Source organism: Bubalus kerabau, chromosome 4 (genome assembly GCF_029407905.1).
Source record: "Bubalus kerabau isolate K-KA32 ecotype Philippines breed swamp buffalo chromosome 4, PCC_UOA_SB_1v2, whole genome shotgun sequence".
NCBI lineage: Eukaryota > Metazoa > Chordata > Mammalia > Artiodactyla > Bovidae > Bubalus > Bubalus kerabau.
This window is the reverse complement of record NC_073627.1, coordinates 171,760,022-171,778,215: the sequence shown is the minus strand read 5'-3', so window position 1 is coordinate 171,778,215 and position 18,194 is coordinate 171,760,022. Positions and strand designations below refer to the sequence as shown.

Below are 18,194 nucleotides of genomic sequence, written 5' to 3'. Positions count from 1 at the left end.
TTTCAGGTGGCGATAAAAGATAGAGCGCTAGAAGACCTGGTGAGTTTAGCCAGCATCAAAAGAATTCCTAGCAACCCTTGGTCAATAGAAAGGATTCTGCCCTTCACACCAAGGTTTGGATGATTTTAGACTTTGTGGGTGAAAAGGCCATCACATTTGGTCTTTCCTTCCTTCCCAAAACCCCAGAGGCCACTGAGAAGTGTCTGCTGGACTGAGACGCAAGGCTTTCCCTTTCATAGCACTACAAAAAGCAATTCCCCTCTGCATAATACAATACCCCTGCACTATGAGCAGCCTGTCAAACACTCATTCTCCAGGTCCAGAACTGACTATGAGTCAGGCATCCAGGGTCACAACCCCAAAGCCCCAAAAGGCAAGACGACACAGGCTCCTTTTCAAAGACAGACCATAGCACTCAATGTTCCTACCTGCTCTCCCATGACCCCGATATTTCCTGGGCAAGAGAAACCGGGACAAAGGGAAGGCTTCCTTCCATGGGTCCTGATTCACCTCCGTTGCTTGATAAGCTTCTCTCTGCAGAACTTTCTCCAGAGTTACAAGAACATATGTGTATGCCAAGCCTCAAGGAAAATGTTCCTCCCAAAGAAAGAAATTCTATTGCTCTATAAGCCTCTAAGGAAAAGTGGCTCGCTATAAATCAGGCCCTTGGGAGGGAGGTCATTTTGATGCTCCTCATAGCTCTAATGAGACATTAAATATTCCAATAATTAATAATAATGCCTTCAAGACTGTCTTTCTCAGGGAACTGTCCCTGTAAAGGAAGCCGGGGTAATCAGACTTAAGCTTGACTTCAGGGCCACCAACTAGATCCTGGGGGCACAGGGCATCTGTCCTTTCAGTACTTAGCAAAAATGCCCACACTTCTGAGTCAGGTGTCCAACAGTGGTTCATCAAGCAATCAACTTCCAAGACGGCCCCAACAATTCTCACTTCCTGGGATTCATACCTTCTTCCCAGACTGTACCAGTGATGACCAGCATGGCCAATAGAATATGGCTCAGCTATGTCACTTCTGAGATTATGCATCTTGGGATCCCTCCATCTCTTGGATTCCTTGCTCTGGGGGAAACCAGTTGCCACCTCAAGCAGCCTTATGGAAAGGAACGAAGCCCTGACAACAGCCGAGTGAGTGAGCGTGGAAGCTGGAGTCCACCCCCCATCCAGTCTTCAGTGACTGCAGCCCATGTCAAAGCTTGAAGGGAAGCTCGTGAAAGCCCTGAGTCAGAACCACCGAGATTTAAGTTGCTCCCAGATTTCTGACCCAGACACTATTTTCAGATGCTCAATGTTGGAGTAATTGGTTACACAGCCATAGATAATTAATTCACTATCCTACATAGACCTGAGAAAGAAATCAGAAGTTTAACCTCAATTCCTATTCTACATGCACACACAGGACCAAGTTCTCTGTCCATAAGAAAGCAACAAATTATCATCATTCAACAATTACTTATTAAATAGCAAATACAGGCAAGGTATTTCCAAGCGACTGAAACCTTCATATAGCTTATAATCTATAAAATAAAGAGGAATATTTACAAAGAGACACGCACATACCTCCAGTTGTGCAACCCACTGGTTTCCTTAGCTTTATGTTCCCTTACTCCTAATGCTGTCCCTCCCCTTGCTCCCCCAACTCTACTCTTTGCTTTCACAGAGCTCTTGGGACGGTTCATCAAGTCCCACTCCCTGGCTATTCTGACTGCTCAGTGCTCTCACACTCATTTCACTCACCACCACATGTCCTCCCATCTAAGGGGGAAAGAAAGTTGGGTCTCCTGATTTCATTTAGTACTGGGACAAAGAGGCATTCATTTAGTATTTTACTAGGAAAGACTATTCTGATCACAGGTGTTGAGAACACCTAATTTCTGCAATTAGTGACTAAGTCACAACAGCAGCGCTGATACAATCACTGCTGAGTCCCGATCACAGCTGAAATGCCTGTTGGGGGAAGGGAGATGCCGTCCGTCCCTAACCCCTGACTGGACTCTCCTATCCCTCAAAGCAGCAGGAGGGTCATGCTGCTCTAAGAGAATCAGGAACCTCCCTCTACACAAAGGAGGTCAAAGGGCGACCTTTCTTCCCATCAGCCACAAAACCAGCCTCTGCCAAGCTTAAACAGCGTGGGAGACCGTCAGAGGTAAATGGAGCCCCAGACAGAAAACCACAGGGGCACTCTCCTCCCGCAGCCGGCGGGGATCTGAGTCAGGTGACTCTCCCGGGCACACAGCAAACCTAAACAAAGATCACTTCCCACGTGACAGACGGGGGGTAAGAAGCCTCTGGCAGTTAAGACCACGGAAACCATTAACTCTTTTTTCTTTGCAGTCCCAGCAAACTGGCGGAGCTACAAGTGACTGCATCTGGAGGAACCGGGACCCCATCCCCGGACACAGGCGCTGAGCACTGCACACACGCCTCCAGCCTCAGCGAGCAGGCGGGACCCCTCCCCACCAGCTGTCACTGGCGCTCGAGACCAGCCAAGCCCGGCCAGCCCTCGACTCTGGCCGCTCCCCCTGCGCGGCTGCGACCCCGCGGGGGCGGCAGAGAGGAGACGATTCTTCCCAAGGCTCCGCGGCGAGGGCACGCCGGCCCCCGGGAAACGGGCGGCAGGGTGGGCGCGGCCCGGTGCCCAGCCGGGCTCTAGATCCTTCATCCCCCTCGGGAGCCCAACCAGTCTCCCAACCCACAGCCCCGCGCGTCCCACCTTGTCGCCGAAGCTGCGGGCAGTCAGCAGGTCCGGGCTGGGCGTGCTATCGCCGCCCACGGCCTCCTCGCTGCTGGAGCCGGCCAGCGGGTGCGGCATGTCGCGCAGAGACTGGGGCCCCGTGGACGGCAGGGCCTTGGGGGGCCCGCCAGACATGGCGCGCTCGGCTCGGGACGCGCCGCCGCCGCCGCCGCTTCCTTCTACAGCCCGCCTCCGCGGACTCCCCCAGCGCCCCGGCCGAGGCCGCGCTCGATCGGAGGCCCAGCACCAGCTGGGTCGGGAGCCGCCGCCACCGCCACCCGCCGGCTGCGTCTGCCCGCGCCGCGCTGGGCTGGGCTGCTCGGCTCCGAGCCGCGCCGCGCGCCCCCGCTCGGCACCCGAGCCTGCGGCGGGTCCGCTAGCACCTTAGCCCGGGCGCCCGGCCCGCACCGCCACGCCGCCCAGCCAGCTCGCGGCCCCGCCCCCGCGGCGCCCGGCGGTCCCGGGAGGGGGAGGGGGAGGGGCGGGAAGAGCGCGGGAGGGGCGGGGAAGGGGAGGCGGTCAGCTCGGTCCCCGCCCGCCGTCCCGCAGGAAGTGCGCCCCCGGCCTTCTGCGGCGGTCCGGCGAGTGTCCAAGCTCCGTCCCCCGGAGGCCGGCCCCTTGGGGTCTGCGCGCAGACCCCGGAGCTAATGTTTAACGGAAATCAGAGGTGGAAACAGACGTTGGAGGACCCTGTTCTATTCCAGCCGCGTTTACTGCTGCGCCCAGGGGCAGCCACGCTTGGGGCTGGGGCGGGGGCTTTAGGGACACGCACGTGAGTTGAGATTTTCTGGCCTCTCAAACCCAAGATAGAAGGAACTACGAAGCAAGAATGGCATAAAAGGTTATGAGGCTCCTTGAGCACAGAGAACATCGGGCGGGGAATTCGAGGAGGCATTGTGGATTTCATCAGAGGCACGCTGAGATCCCTATGCCTTTTTGCTGCTGCTGTTCACCGGGTTTATGTAAGGTAGAACCTCAGAAGAGAGAGCATCAGTAAATAAAAAGCGAGTGCTACACTTGATCTATGACTCTTAAACGCACACCTTGACCGAACTGCCGTTTGAAAGTATCGTGAGGTTTCCTGTCGTTGGTTTTCATGCTTCTGTGCTTCCTTTCCAGGCTTTTGGCTGGGCTGGACTCTGACCTTCGTTAGCAGGATGGAGATAGTCAAGGCGTTACTTGGCTATTTGAAGATGGTAGTTCACCTCCTTTCTCCACTTTACCTGGCTTCACCGCTTCTGTGTTCAGGGCCAAGTCAGTAGAGGTCATCAGCCCATGTTAGAAGAGATTGATACTACACTAACAGGGAGGGGGGCCCTTGTAAGGGACCACATTTCCTGATCTATTTCCCAAACTCTTTAGATCTATCCAGTTTCACTTGACTAATCTTTTTTTTAGGCTCCCCTGGGTCTTAGTTGCAGCGGGTGGGATCTTTAGTTGCCTCCTATGGATTCCAGTTCCCTGAGGAGGAATCAAACCCAGCCCCCTGCGTTAGGAGCACAGTCTTAGCCACTGGACCACCAGGGATGTCCCATCACCTGACTAATCTTGAAGCTGGGATTCACTGTGGTCTCCATCACTTTTTTTTTTTTTTTTTTCCAAAGAAACAAATGATAGCAGGAGGAGAATGCCAAGAGCTAAAGCTGACCCAAAACATCTCCCAGGGATTCACTGAGACCTTCCCTTATTTCCCCTGGTCTAAATCATCCGACCTTAGTCCTCAAGTTATCATCTATTCCCTTCCCCACACCCCCAATGTGGGTCTACCTTGGTGGAGAATAGGACTCAGAGGATACTGGGAACAATTTTAAATACTAAATCTACCTCACAAGAATGCCAGTGTCCAGTCCTCTTGGAGTTGAATATAATTAATACTTTTATATTCAAGGGATGCTTACAACTATGACAGACAACAATTAAAGCAAATAGCATGAATATAACTAGACATGAGAGTTCTATAGATGTACAACAGATTTTTTTTTTTATTGAATGGTGTTTTGTTTTTTTTTTAACACCCAGGCCACCTTCCCATAATCCAGATCTTATTTTATTCAGACTCCACACAGCTTTCTCTTCAGAATGCCAAGTAAGAGTGAAAAGGGACCAATATTTGAATTCCTGATTGCAAACTCTAAGTGGGTGACCATGAGCAAGTCACCTAACCTAAATGAACCCATTTCCTAAACCAAAAAGGACAAGAAGCAGGTAATAAAACTTACTTTACTTGGTGGTTGTGAGAACAAAATAGCATTTGCTATCTAACATTCCCAGCAAAATGCTGGCATGGATAGATGTTCCCTAAACTTTAATCCCCTTTCTTTCCCTCTGTGCTTTCTCTACTATTCTTATGAAATGATAATCACAAAGCTTTCATAAACATGCTACTCTCCAAACTCCTCTATTTGCTCATTTGGGGTCAGTGTATCATTTTTCTATGCTCCTACCATTTAAAAAAACCAAAAACAAAACAAAGTCTCTGAAAGCCCATATGAAACAGTTTATTTTCCAGTTTCCTGGTTGGTCAATGGCTTGTGGCCACAATGATCCAGTGGGTAGTCATCAAAACTAAAGAAAGTGAGCTTCTATGGAAAACATTTTGGAATACAGTTTCCACCATTCAAATTTAGCCCAGGACTGCCTATGCATACTCACCATTTCCTGTTGTATTTCAGTGTTCTTTGTGGTGGAAAACTGTCACTGAAATAGAGCCAGTGTCCCGGACTATGCGCCTGTGCTTCTACTAAAAGTTTTTCCAAGCAACATGGTGGCGAGGAGGAAATGTGAAGTGTCTGTGTCGGAGCAAAAGGTTGTACTGTTGACTGGAATTTATGGAGGGAAGCTTGGGTTTCTAGGGCTCAGCTCTGAGGAGAATGCACTGGATGTGTGTGCATAGGGGAGGTGCCAGCAGAACCCAAGAACACAGCATGGGGCCTTCCCCCACCTCCCAGGCCCCTCATCCCTGTCCATACGGACTCTCGGGCACTTAGGCTGGAACCTTGCAGAAGACAGGGCCTTAGGCCCCAGAATTCGGTAAGTATGCCTGAATCCTGAAACGTCATAGCAAGTCTCAGGGCGTTCCATGAGCATCCAGACCTCAGAAACAAAGCAGAGTCGCAGCAAAGCATTCTCTCTTTCCCTCCCCTGGTACAGCATGTGCTTAGGCCTTATTCATGTTTGTGTTAGCTGCTTATCCTCTTCTGGTTTTTCATACAATCATGGCTTTATTTTATATGACATCCCAAACCCTGCCTCAAAATAACACCACCACTTCTGAAGTGGACGGCTGATGAGGACAAAGGAGGGTTTCAGAGGGCATTCAGAGTGACATGTAGAAAGCCACAGCGGGCCGCCTCCAACAAGAGGGGCAACTGAGAAGGCGCTATCTCCAACAGAGGCAAAATTGTGCGCACAGTTGAATTTAGCCAGTGACGTCCCAGGAAAAAGCAAAAGCCAGAAGGTCCACTGGAGGCCTTTTGCAAACAAGAAATTAGAACTTACCCCAGAAACAGCAAAGAAGCTTGTGGGTAAGTGATAGGATTGTTGCATCTTTCCATGTAGAAGCTCCTAGCTTGAAAGTGTGGAGACCCTCTGCAGCAGGGAATGTAATACAGATGGTGGAGTTGGTGCCTAAGAACCACCAGTGAGTTTGTTAAGATGCAACTTTCTAGACCCACCTAAGAGAGTCTGATTTAGGGATGATGGGGTCTGGAATCTGTATTTCTTAAAACAACATCCTAGTGATGCTGATTCTGGTCTATACAGAGTATACTTTAAGAAATACTGTTTCTTATAGCTCCACCCATCTCTCTAAATCATATACTGATGTGCCTCTTTTTGTCAATAGCACTTTTAAACTTGTTACTTTGGAAAATTTTCCTGTTTGATGAAAAGTTGCTTAGAAAGGCAATTTTTTCTTATAAAATTCTAATTATTTGGTCCTTTTGCCCTAAATATTATGCTTATTTTTATTGACCATTTACCAGGTGCTTAAAATCTGGGCGAAGAGCTCAGATGAACTATTTGCTGACAGATTCATATCACAGCTCTGGTTGTAAAGACCCTCACAATGAAGTAGATGTTTTCCAGAGCTCCCCACTCCAGACTTCTCTAGCTAGCCCGGCAGGCTTCCCAGAGCTTCATCTGGCCACGGAAATGTGATTCATTGCCAGTACAGAGTTACCTGACTGTCTTTACAAGATGGCTCTGGAGTGCATAAGTGTATGTATATTCCTTGTAGTGTCTACCCATTTGAGAGGCTAGGCTGGAGAAGGGTATTGAGCTGACAAGTACTGGAAGCCTTGGTATTGAGGCTTATTAGTGAATCTTTGGACAGAATGGAAAGACTGTTTATTAGCTGTGTGATCCGTGATAGTCTTTGGTTCCATCACAAGGAATGATCTTTAAAAAGCATCTAGAAAATGAACATTCAGACATTAAATGACCCAACAGTTCCACTCCTAAAACATACAAACAGTGCATATGTATATTCATCAAAAGATGGATTCAAGAGGGACTTCCCTCATAGTCCAGTGGTTAAGACCTCTTGCTCCCAATGCAGGGGGCATGGGTTCCATCCCTGGTCAAGGAGGTAGATCGATCCCACAAGCTGCACAGCATGGCCCCCTCCCTAAAAAAAGAAAAGATGGATTCAAGAATCTCAAAAGAAGCAGATATTTATAGTAACCAAAACTAGAAAAAACCCACCTGACTGTCAACAGCATAGTGACACAAATATAATGTTATACCGCAAGGAGAATGAAGAAACACATGGTGGGGAGATCCCTGGTGGTCCAGTGGTTAGGATTCTAGGCTTTCACTGTGTGCAGTGGTCTGGCTTCAATCACTGGTATGGGAAACTGAGATCCTGCAAGCAACACAGAGTGGCCAAAAAAAACACAAAACAGATGCAACATGGTGAATGAATTTCACAAACATAGGGTTGAGTGAAAAAAGCCAGATATGAAAGAATGTCTCCAGCTGATTCCATTTGTATAAAGTTCAAAAACAGACAAAACTGATGTACTGAGGTAAAAGTGGAATAGTGTTACCTTTGTGAAGGTTTCTAAGGTAATTATATTGTTTCTTAATAGGGAGGCTGCTGCTGCTAAGTAGCTTCAGTTGTGTCCGACTCTGTGCGACCTCATAGACGGAAGCCCACTAGGCTCCCCCATCCCTGGGATTCTCCAGGCAAGAATACTGGAGTGGGTTGCCATTTCCTTCTCCAATGCATGAAAGTGAAAAGTGAAAGGGAAGTCGCTCAGTCGTGTCAGACTCTTAGCGACCCCATGGACTACCGCCTACCAGGCTCCTCCATCCATGAGATTTTCCAGGCAAGAGTACTGGAGTGGGGTGCCATTGCTTTCTAGTTCTTTGTAAAAATTCATCAAGCAATACCTTTCTGATCTGTGAGCCCTTATGTGATACTTCAGTAAAAAGCTTACCTACATAAGGCATCTAGTATATGACCCTCACTTCCTAAGTGTGGAAGCTGAGGCTCAGCAGTGTTAAATAACCTGCGTGAGGTTAACCAGTTAGTTCTACTGCTCGGGCCCCTCCTGATGTAATGCGTTCTGATGTGGTGTGGGTTAGCAGAATGCTACTTCAGGTAAAGCCAAAAGGCAAAGGAGGGAGGAAGTAAGCAAGAAGGAAAGAAATGTGAGCAGCTGTGAGTCGGCTGTCCCTCCTTTGCCCCTCATGACTGCTTGTGTCCCTGTCTTCCTCTCCCTTCAAACGCAGCCTTGTGAGGCCCTGATGCCTGGATCTGCTACCGCCATCTTGTGGCCACCAGCGAGACGTTCCCAATACCCCGAGGATCACTGAGTGCATAAAGGTCGAGTGTGTCTTTGATGGCATCATTGAGCCACTACACTTAACTCCGGCCTTCTTAAATGGAAAATGCACATCCCAGGACTTCCCTAGTGGTGCAGTGGCTAGCACTCTGCACTCCCAATGCAGGGGGACCGCGTTCAATCTCGGGTCAGGGAACTAGATCCTACATGCTGCAACTAAGTTTGAATGCTGCAATAAAGATTCTGCATGCCTTGTCAAAAGATCGAAGATCTTGTGAGCTGCAACCAAGTTAAGACCCAGCGCAGCCAAATAAATAAATATTTTTACACACACACACACACACCCCTAAAATCTCAGGCAGTTTAATGGGGATCCCTGTAATGTGCAGCTGAACTCATCCTTAGGGATTCAGAAGATGAGGAATACAAGCAGGCAGGGCAAAGTCTAAGAAGAGAGCATGCCTTGGTGGCAAGCAACGTTCCCAGCAGCAGCAGCATCCTTCAATAATGTGCATTCCCAAAGATGCGAGGTGAAAACCAGTTCTTGGGTGCCGGTGAGGGGAGCAAATAGTCTTAGACATTACAATGGCTGTGGCCTGGCAAAGCTCAGCCCCCCACCCCCAACAAAATCTGATTCCTTAGTATTTAGTTATTTATTTTCGCTTGGGAAATCTGAAACCTCATTAACCGTTCCCCTCTACAGGTAATGATAATGAAGAAGGAAAAAAGGTGGAAAGGAAAAAAACACTACTCTCTAAAGATGCAGGAAAAGCTCTAAAATAGAAGAGGAGCAGTTTCATGCATTGGAGAAGGAAGTGGCAACCCACTCCAATGTTCTTGCCTGGAGAATCCCAGGGACGGGGGAGCTTGGTGGGCTGCCATTTATGGGGTCGCACAGAGTCGGACACAACTGAAGCGACTTAGCAGCAGCAGCAGCAGCCGAGTTCCTGCTTCCCTAAGGCAGAGCTCCCGAGCCTTCCCAAAACCTTTGAACGCACCACCAGCTCTTCCCAGATCCTTGCCACCCTGGTGGCTCAGGGCAGGCCTGCTCTGCCCAGCCCCTTCTGTGCTTTATACACAGGGTGATAAACGATCATGCAGGCCCACAGACTCATCTTCATTATACAGAGGTAGTGAGACTGTGCAGGCATGAGGCCTTGTCTTTCTAACTGCTGAGCAGTGTAGCAAGATGGTGCTGAAAGTTACACTCAGGACCCAGATTTATGGGCTTCCCTGATGGCTTAGATGATGAAGAATCCACCCGCCATGCAGGAGACCTGGGCCCAATCCCTGGGTTGGGAAGATCCCCTGGAGAAGGGAATGGCAACCCACTCCAGTATTCTTGCCTGGAGAATTCTGTGCACAGAGAAGCCTGGCAGGCTACAGTCCACAGGATTGCAAAGAATACAACATGACTGACTGACACACACACACACAGCAGATCCAGATGACTGTGTGCGTGTGCTCAGTTGTGTTCAACTCTTTGCAACCCCATGGACTGTAACCTGCCAGGCTCCTCTGTCCATGGAAAATTTCCAGGCAAGAATACTGCAGTAGCTTGCCATTTCCTTCTCCAGGGTATCTTTCTGACCCAGGGATAGAACCTGTGTCTCCTGCATTGGCTGGCAGATTCATTACCACAGTGCCACCTGGGATGCCCCCAGATGACTGAAAGCTGGCTAAATATCAAGGACAACAAACTTTATTTTTCATGTCTGGGGGGGTCTGTTGATATTTAATATGAATAGAAAAATAAATATATAAACAGTTTATAAAATTAATTTCTCTTGCCTTTATAGCAGCAAAATATTTACATTATAAGATGATAAGATTTTTCATATAAATGGTGTGTTCAAAGATAAACCGAGGTGACTGGGAGATTGGGATCGGCATATAAAACTACAATGTATAAGATGGATGACTACAGAGAATGACTGTATAGCACAGGGAACTCTACTCATTACTCTCGTGACCTGAACGGGAAGGAAATGCAAAGAAGAGGGGATATATGTGTACATACAGCTGCTTCACTTTGCTGTTCAGCAGGAACTAACACACCATTGAAAAGCAACTATGCTACAATTAAAAAAAAAAAAGATGAACTGAGGTGTATTAAAAGTTCTAAGAGTATTTCTCAAAAATTGTAAGAGTTTATTCAAGCAAAAATCTACTTGAATCAGACAGCGCCAAACCGGAAGTGGTTAGGAGTACTCCATGGATAGGAGCTGGGGAGAGACTTAAGGAGAAAGGGCAGAAGTAAAGAAATGATGGGTTGTCTATAACTTAAAGACTACTTGGCCATTAGTGATTGGTTGTTCAGTTTCATAACCTTGAGTCGTTTACAGGCTTACCTTTGGGTTTGCCACAGCTTTAGAGCCACCTCAGCCTAATGGCCTCCTTGTTTAATTTAACAAAAGTAATGTCAAACTGGACAAAGTCTTTTAAGTGATTGTACTTCTCAAGACAGTTTTAAAAATTAATTTCAATTTGAAGAAAACATGTTCTCTGGTAAGTAAACAACTGAAGTTGCTGATTAAATTCTTAATATTTAGATTCAGAAATGAACCAAATTTTACATATCATATTAAAACACGGAAATGGGGATACATATGATAAATGATTATCATAGATTAAAATATATTTTATATCATAAATTATCTCTTATATTGCAATTTTTACCATCTCTTAAAGCAATAACTGGAGGCAGACAGTGAAGAATCAGTATTATGCTTCACTCTGGGTTGGGAAGATCCCCTGGAGAAAGGAAAGGCTACCCACTCCAGTATTCTGGCCTGGAGAATTCCATGGACTGTATAGTCCACAGGGTTGCAAAGAGTCAGACACGACTGAGCCACTTTCACTTTCATAGTACATATAAACCGATACATATACAAATATGAGAGGACTATTGTTTAATATTGCAAAAATGTCCCTCAGCTATAGTCCAACTGTACTATGCTATGCTATACTAAGTCACTTCAGTCGTGTCTGACTCTGTGCGACCCCATAGACGGCAGCCCACCAGGCTCCCCGTCCCTGGGATTCTCCAGGCAAGAACACTGGAGTGGGCTGCCATTTCCTTCTCCAATGCATGAAAGTGAAGAGTGAAAGTGAAGTCGCTCAGTTGTGTCCGACTCTTAGTGACCCCATGGACTGCAGCCTAACAGGCTCCTCCGTCCATGGGATGTTCCAAGCAAGAGTACTGGAGTGGGGTGCCGTTGCCTTCTCCGCCAACTGTACTAAGTCATGAGCAACTCCAGAATCACAAGTGAGAATAAGAAGAAAAGCAAAGAAATGGACATTTAGCACTAAAGAGAAATGACTGTTGGTTGTGTAAGAATTTATTGAATTCATCTGGTATTTAGAAGTTAATAATTTGTCTTCTTTCTTACCTAAGGACTTCTGCTCCTTAACTATTCCTTGCACCAAAAAGCAGTGTCCATTTTTGACCTTGTGAGAAAATAGAAAAAATATATATTGGTTTCTGCCTCCCATTCCCCACCTTGTTCCTGGCACAGAGTTTGTGAAACTCTTGTGAATTCCTAAGTGATAAGAACACTAGGAGCATCTGCTGTTCTAATTGCTGGCCTTTGCCTCTGGTTTCTGAAACAGGGTTCTTAAATCCATTGGAATTTTCTGGGTAATAGGAGTGGGTTTGTTCTAATGAGGTGATTCTGGGTGGGCTCCTAGATGGTAGTTAAATCACCACTGGAAAGACCAAGTCATGATCAGAAGTTTGGGATTTTCAGCCCTATTCCCCAGTCTCCAGAGAGGGGAGAGGGGCTGGAAATGGAATTAATGATTCACCATGCCTACATGATGAGGCCTCCATAAACATCCCATAGTATGGGATTTGGAGAGCTGCCAGGCTGGTGAAGTCCCCACACACCAGGAGGGTATACACCCCAACTCCACCGTGACAGAAGCTCCTAAGCTCAGGATCCTTCCAGACCTCACCTTATGTATCTGGTTGTTCAACTGTATTCTTTATCACAATCTTTAATAAACTGCTAAACACAGGTATTTCCCGGAGTTCTTTGAGTTCCTCTAGCATATAATCAAATCCTGGTGGAAAAGAGGTAACAGGAACTGCCAATTCGTAGCCAAGTCAGACAGAAGTTGTGGGTAACCTACTTGTGATTGAGGGGACTGGGGGTGGTGGTGGGGGTAGTCTCCTGAGACTGAGCCCTTACCCTGTAGGGTCTAATGCTATCTTCAGGTGGATGGTGTCAGAATGGAGTTAAATTGCAGAGCACTCAGCTGGTATCCAGCTTCCCAGGTAGCCTGGCAGTAAAGAAGACTCTGACTGCCGATGCAGGAACCGCAGGTTTAATCTCTGGGTCGGGAAGATCCCCTGGAGGAAGGAATGGCAACCCGTGCCAGTACTCTTGCCTGGGAAATCCCTGGACAGAGGAGCTTGGCGGGCTGCAGTCTATGGAGTCACAAAGAGTAGGACACGTCTGAGCGCAGCACAGCTGGTGTCTCAGAACTGTGTGAACCTCCCCCCACTTCTGCTGTCGGAAGTGTGAGTGTGACAGTAGTGTAAAGGAGACACACAGGAGGGAGACTGGGTTTTTCCGCAACCCAGACCTCAATGGGGACAAGACTGATAAACCTGCACAGCATTTCAGCCCAGCTGCCTTTCACTTTGGAAGCAGAGGGCAAGAGATATGAAGTGTTTCCATGGGGCTTGAGTAGTGTTAGGAGCAGATGTTCTAGGCTCTAGGTTGTGTTGGGCCAGTGCCAAGGGCCAGAGGTTCTCATCTGTTCCTTAAAGAACGTGCGTGTGAATGGAATATTACTCAGCTATTAAAAAGAATGCATTTGAATTAGTTCTAATGAGATGGATGAAACTGGAGCCTATTATACAGAGTGAAGGAAGTCAGAAAGTAAAACACCAATACAGTACGTTAACACATATATATGGAATTTAGAAAGATGGTAATGATGACCCTATATGAGAGACAGCAAAAGAGACACAAATGTAAAGAACAGACTTTTGGACTCTGTGGGAGAAGACGAGGGTGGGATGATTTGAAAGAACACCATTGAAACATGTCTATTACCATATGTGAAATAGATCACCAGTCCAAGTTTGATGCATGAAACAGGGCACTCAAAGCCGGTGCACTGGGACAAACCAGAGGGATGGGATGGGAGGGAGGTGGGAAGGGGGTTCAGGATGGGGGACACATGTACACTCATGGCTGATTCATGTCGAGCAAAAACCACTACAATATTGTAAAGTAATAACCCCCAATTTTTAAAAAAACAAACGTGTGTGTACACGTGTGTATTATGCAAGACCATCTAAAAGGCGGAGGCAGGAGCCTCTTTTGCTTGGGCCTATTGGTAGTACTGGGCCAAATGAAAGCCAAGTGACTTCATATTGTGCCAGAGATGAAAGTTTACAATCTTGAATAGAGAAAACTGGTGGAAGAGGCAAGCAAACCCAAAGATGCATGCAGCTGCTAAAGGCATCCTCTTCACACTGTGAATAGTGGCCAAGTTTGCCAAAACATCAGTGTCACATAAAATTTAATGTAGTAATCTGAATGTATGAATTTTGTGAGTTTTTTTTTCTGTGATTAAGTTGTAAACAACTCTTAATTTTGATAAGTATTGTCACATTTACCTTGCAAATCTTGTAAAGATAAGTGGGAGTTGTTGCCTTACAGGTGTTAGGAATAAAGTATAGAAAATGATCATACCTGGTGTTGCCAATGAAAAGATTTCTCAAAATGATAAAATGATGTTTGCTCTGGGAGAATCACATGCTTTAAACTGCATCAGTGTAAGAAGAGAGATAGGCATGTTATTAGCTCAAAGTTATAGTCACATATTTAGATATTAGATACTGTTTAAGAAAAATAAAAATGGAGTCAGAATTGCTAAAAGACCTCTTTAAGTATAGCCAGGGTACTTCCTGGCAGTCCAGTGGTTAGGACTCTGAGCTTTTACTACTGGGGGGTTGGGTCAGGTTTGATCCCTTGTGGGGGATCTAAGATCCTTCAAGCTGTGTAGTGGGACCTAAAAAATTTTTCTTTAAATAAAACACAGCTGGGAGGCCACTGAGGAAGTATGCCTTATGTACATTTCAGCCCAGATGGCAATCTGACCTTTGACCACTTACTGTCTTAACACAGGCATCCAGAGCATCTGCCCAAAGTTCCAGAAATTCAAGATATTTAATGGACCCTCGCCTTAAAGCAACTTGCGACAGCCATCCCTTCAGGATACACATTCCCTTTCTTCTGTCCGAGCGCATGGCTCTGTACTTTGTACTCTTCTATTATGGCTTTTGCCTTTATAAGCCCCTGACACTTTCTCTTCCCCAGAACACTCTTCTGGTTTTACCCAAATCTGTCTCCAGAATTGCAATTCTTAACCCCCCCAATAAACTCTTAAAGCTTTCTGCATTTTTTGGATTGACCTTACTGAGTAGGAGCCTTCCTTTAAAACCATGGGGAAATACTGTAATAGCTCTTTTAACAGGATAATGTTGGTGCAAAAATTTCCTGTCCAATTTGTCTAGTATCATCCACATTGCCCAATATGCTACTTTGCATGTAGAAAGTATTCAAGGATATAGCTGCTGCTGCTGCTGCTGCTAAGTCGCTTCAGTCGTATCCGACTCTGTACGACCCCAGAGATGGCAGCCCACCAGGCTCCCCCGTCCGTGGGATTCTCCAGGCAAGAGCACTGGAGTGGGTTGCCATTTCCTTCTCCAATGCATGAAAGTGAAAAGTGAAAGTGAAGTCGCTCAGTTGTGTCTGACTCCTAGTGACCCCATGGACTGCAGCCCACCAGGCTCCTCCATCCATGGGATTTTCCAGGCAAGAGTACTGGAGTGGGGTCCCATTGCCTTCTCCACAATTACCACAATTACGAAATAGCACAATTACCAAAAAAGAAGCAAAATTGCAAAACAATATATATACATATATATATATAATCATATAGAGAGCAAGATAGAATGTTCACATTTTTATAAGTTTTAAACAATTGACTATATTTTAGGAATACAATGTAGCAAAATTTTAAAGATATGTATTGGAGCAATGACAACCAAATTCAGGAGAGTGACTTACCTCAGATATGGATTGAGAGGAACATAGTGGAGGGAGGGTGGCTGGAAGAATTCAAATATACTTGAAATGTTTTGTTTTTCAGCCAGTAAAGTAAGTTCCACGGTGTCTATTACATTATTATATATTTTTGTAAGTCTGAATCATTTCATGAAAATGCAACCCAGACAAAAAAGTCTTTCCAGCATTTGTTTCTCAGGTACTCTCGCACGTGCTCTGAGTGAAAAGCAATGTATTACTTTCCTGTGAAGGCTGTAACAGATGACCACAGACTCGGTGCCTGTACACAATAGAAATCTATCCTCTCCCGGTGTTGGAGATGAGAAGTCCAAAATCAGTTCGTGCTGAAACTAACGGAGGGGAGAATATTCTTGCTTCTTTCGGCTCCTGGGAGCTGTCAGGAATTCACTGGTTTGCGGCTTCATCACTGCAGGCTCCGCCTCCGTGATCACACACCTTCTCCTCTGCCTGTGTCAACTCTCCCTCTCTCTCTCATAAGGATGTTTGTGATTGTGTTCAGGGTTCACCTGGGTAATCCAGGATAATCTCCCCACCTTAGTACCCTTAATGCAATCACATCTGCAGAGACCCTTCTCCAATATAAGACAACATTTATATTCATAGGTTCCAGAATTCAGGATTACATGCTGACCACAAGGTCCTGGGGGGCTTCCCAGGTGGTGCCAGTGGTTAAGAATCAGCCTGCTAAAATTATTTGACGAAAGGATTAGATCAGCTTTTAAAGCAAAATGAGATTCTGGCCTACACACTCAAAAGCATCCTATAGAAAAGGACATATCATTCAGCCTGTATTTTTATTAAACTTCTATTGTAAATGAACGGAAGGGCACATTTATGCTTCATTATGTTTAAAGATCCATCAGCAGGTGTACCTGCTTAGCACTCTTCTGGGGATTTTGAGGACACTGGCATGTCCTGGAAACCTGGTCCCTTAGAGGTGACCACATTAGAGGAGATGACATGAAGCACTACACTGCATTCAGGCTGCCAGGCCCAAGAGGGGCTTAAAGAAGTGTCATGAATCCTCTACATAGGCCATTGAAAACAGTAGGGTTCAGTCTATTTAATTAAAGGGACAGAACAGTGGCAAAATAAAAGTTTCTATTTTAAGTCAATCAATCTGGACTTCCCTGGTAGTCCAGCTGTTAAGAATTCTGCCAATGCAGGAGACGCGGGTTTGATCCCTGGGTCAGGAAGCTGGAGAAGGAAATGGCAACCCACTCCAATATTCTTGCCTGGGAAATTCCATGGACAGAGGAGAATGGTGGGCTATAGTCCGTGAGGTCACAAAAGAGTTGGACGCAACTTAGTGACTAAACAAGTTATCATACTGGCTTCAGAAGGAGGCACCTCACAGACTGTTACTTGGAGTTTCCTTACCAGTTAACAGAGCCCCAGGTCTATCACACGCATTCCTTTTGTCTTGGACTTTCCACTAGTAGATATGTAGGATTTACATACTTATCAAACCAGTCAATCCTAAAGGAAACCAACCCTGAATACTCATTGGAAGGATTGATGCTGAAACTGAAGCTCTAATACTTTGTCCACCTGATGCAAAGAGCCAATTCATTGAAAGAACTTGATGCTGGGAACGACTGAGGGCAGAAGGAGAAGGGGGTGACAGAGGACGAGTCGGTTGGATGGCATCATCAATTCAACAGACATGAGTTTGAGCAACTCCAGGATATAGTGAAGGACAGGAAAGCCTGGCATGCTGCAGTCCATGGGTTGCAAACAATTGGACACAGCTGTGAGACTGTACAACAACAACATACTTACCTGAACTATTGACTAGATAGATGGATGACACAGTGGTAAAGAATCTGCTTGCCAACGCAGGAGACTCAGGAGATGCAGGTTTGATCACTGGGTCGAGAAGATCCCCTGGAGGAGGAAATGGCAACCCACTCCAGTATTCTTGCTTGGAAAACTCCATGGACAGAGGAGCCTGGTGGGCTATATATAGTCCATGGAGTCGCAAAGAGTCCGACATGACTGAGCAGGCACATTGACCAATATATCCAGTAAAACACAGATCTTTTTTTTCTTTTCTTTTTTAAGAGTTTACATTTTGAAAACTTTTAACATTTTCCTTTTTCAAACTGTGGTTTCAGATCTGACTATACAATGTATTGATAGACATGCAGCTCTACTGTGCTGGCATCAGGCTATCCTACAAGGAGTGACTTCTTGATCTGAGATGTGGCATATCCACTCCTTAAATACACATTATTGCAACTGCACAGCAGTAAAAAATTTCTACAAGTTTAGTGCTTATGTTTAATTAAAGTAGAAAAGTATCCCCGGGATTTGTGTACATTAAGATGCGCAACCCCAAGATGGTTGTTAAAGCTCGCTCTCCGACTGCCAACCGCAGCTCCGCCTCAGTCCCAACGTAAGGGGATTCACACTTGCTGGGCTGGTGGCTTTTCTCCCCCCAGCGGTCTGGATGGAATAGCTAGATGGGTGCTAGGGACCCATTCTGTCTCTGCCCCGCCCCTACGTCACTGCGCGCCCCACCCTTTTCGGGCCCGCCCGCGG

The 18,194-nt window shown here is 46.3% G+C and overlaps 1 protein-coding gene and 2 long non-coding RNA genes across 12 annotated transcripts in view; 1 reads left to right on the top strand and 2 right to left on the bottom strand.

Moving 5' to 3' along the window:
• SNX30 (sorting nexin family member 30) overlaps nt 1-3,163 on the bottom strand; it is a 108,304-nt gene extending 105,141 nt beyond the window's left edge. The window contains exon 1 of one of the 7 annotated variants that reach the window (XM_055579346.1): nt 2,732-3,163. In XM_055579346.1, the coding sequence (XP_055435321.1) occupies nt 2,732-2,887 (156 nt within the window). In that variant the 5' untranslated portion in view covers nt 2,888-3,163. Of the gene's footprint in view, nt 1-428; nt 941-967; nt 1,717-1,755; nt 2,175-2,731 lie in introns of those variants that run through there. The other 6 variants (XM_055579349.1, XM_055579344.1, XM_055579347.1 and 3 more) reach the window with 6 other exon arrangements.
• Nucleotides 3,164-3,269: 106 nt separating this feature from the next.
• Nucleotides 3,270-6,037, top strand: LOC129650660 (uncharacterized). Its single transcript, XR_008713918.1, has 2 exons — nt 3,270-3,524; nt 3,872-6,037. It is a non-coding gene; the product is annotated as an uncharacterized LOC129650660 (long non-coding RNA).
• A 1,039-nt stretch (nt 6,038-7,076) lies between these two features.
• On the bottom strand, nt 7,077-16,159 carry LOC129650656 (uncharacterized). Of its 4 annotated transcripts, none has more exons than XR_008713915.1 (6): nt 15,633-16,159; nt 14,253-14,325; nt 12,735-12,973; nt 11,934-11,991; nt 7,457-7,616; nt 7,077-7,379 (listed from the first exon to the last, which is right to left on the bottom strand). It is a non-coding gene; the product is annotated as an uncharacterized LOC129650656 (long non-coding RNA). The 4 variants fall into 4 exon arrangements; XR_008713916.1 differs by having other exon boundaries at nt 12,735-12,895; nt 15,633-16,156; XR_008713914.1 differs by lacking the exon at nt 12,735-12,973 and having other exon boundaries at nt 15,633-16,149.
• Between the last annotated feature and the right edge of the window lie 2,035 nt (nt 16,160-18,194).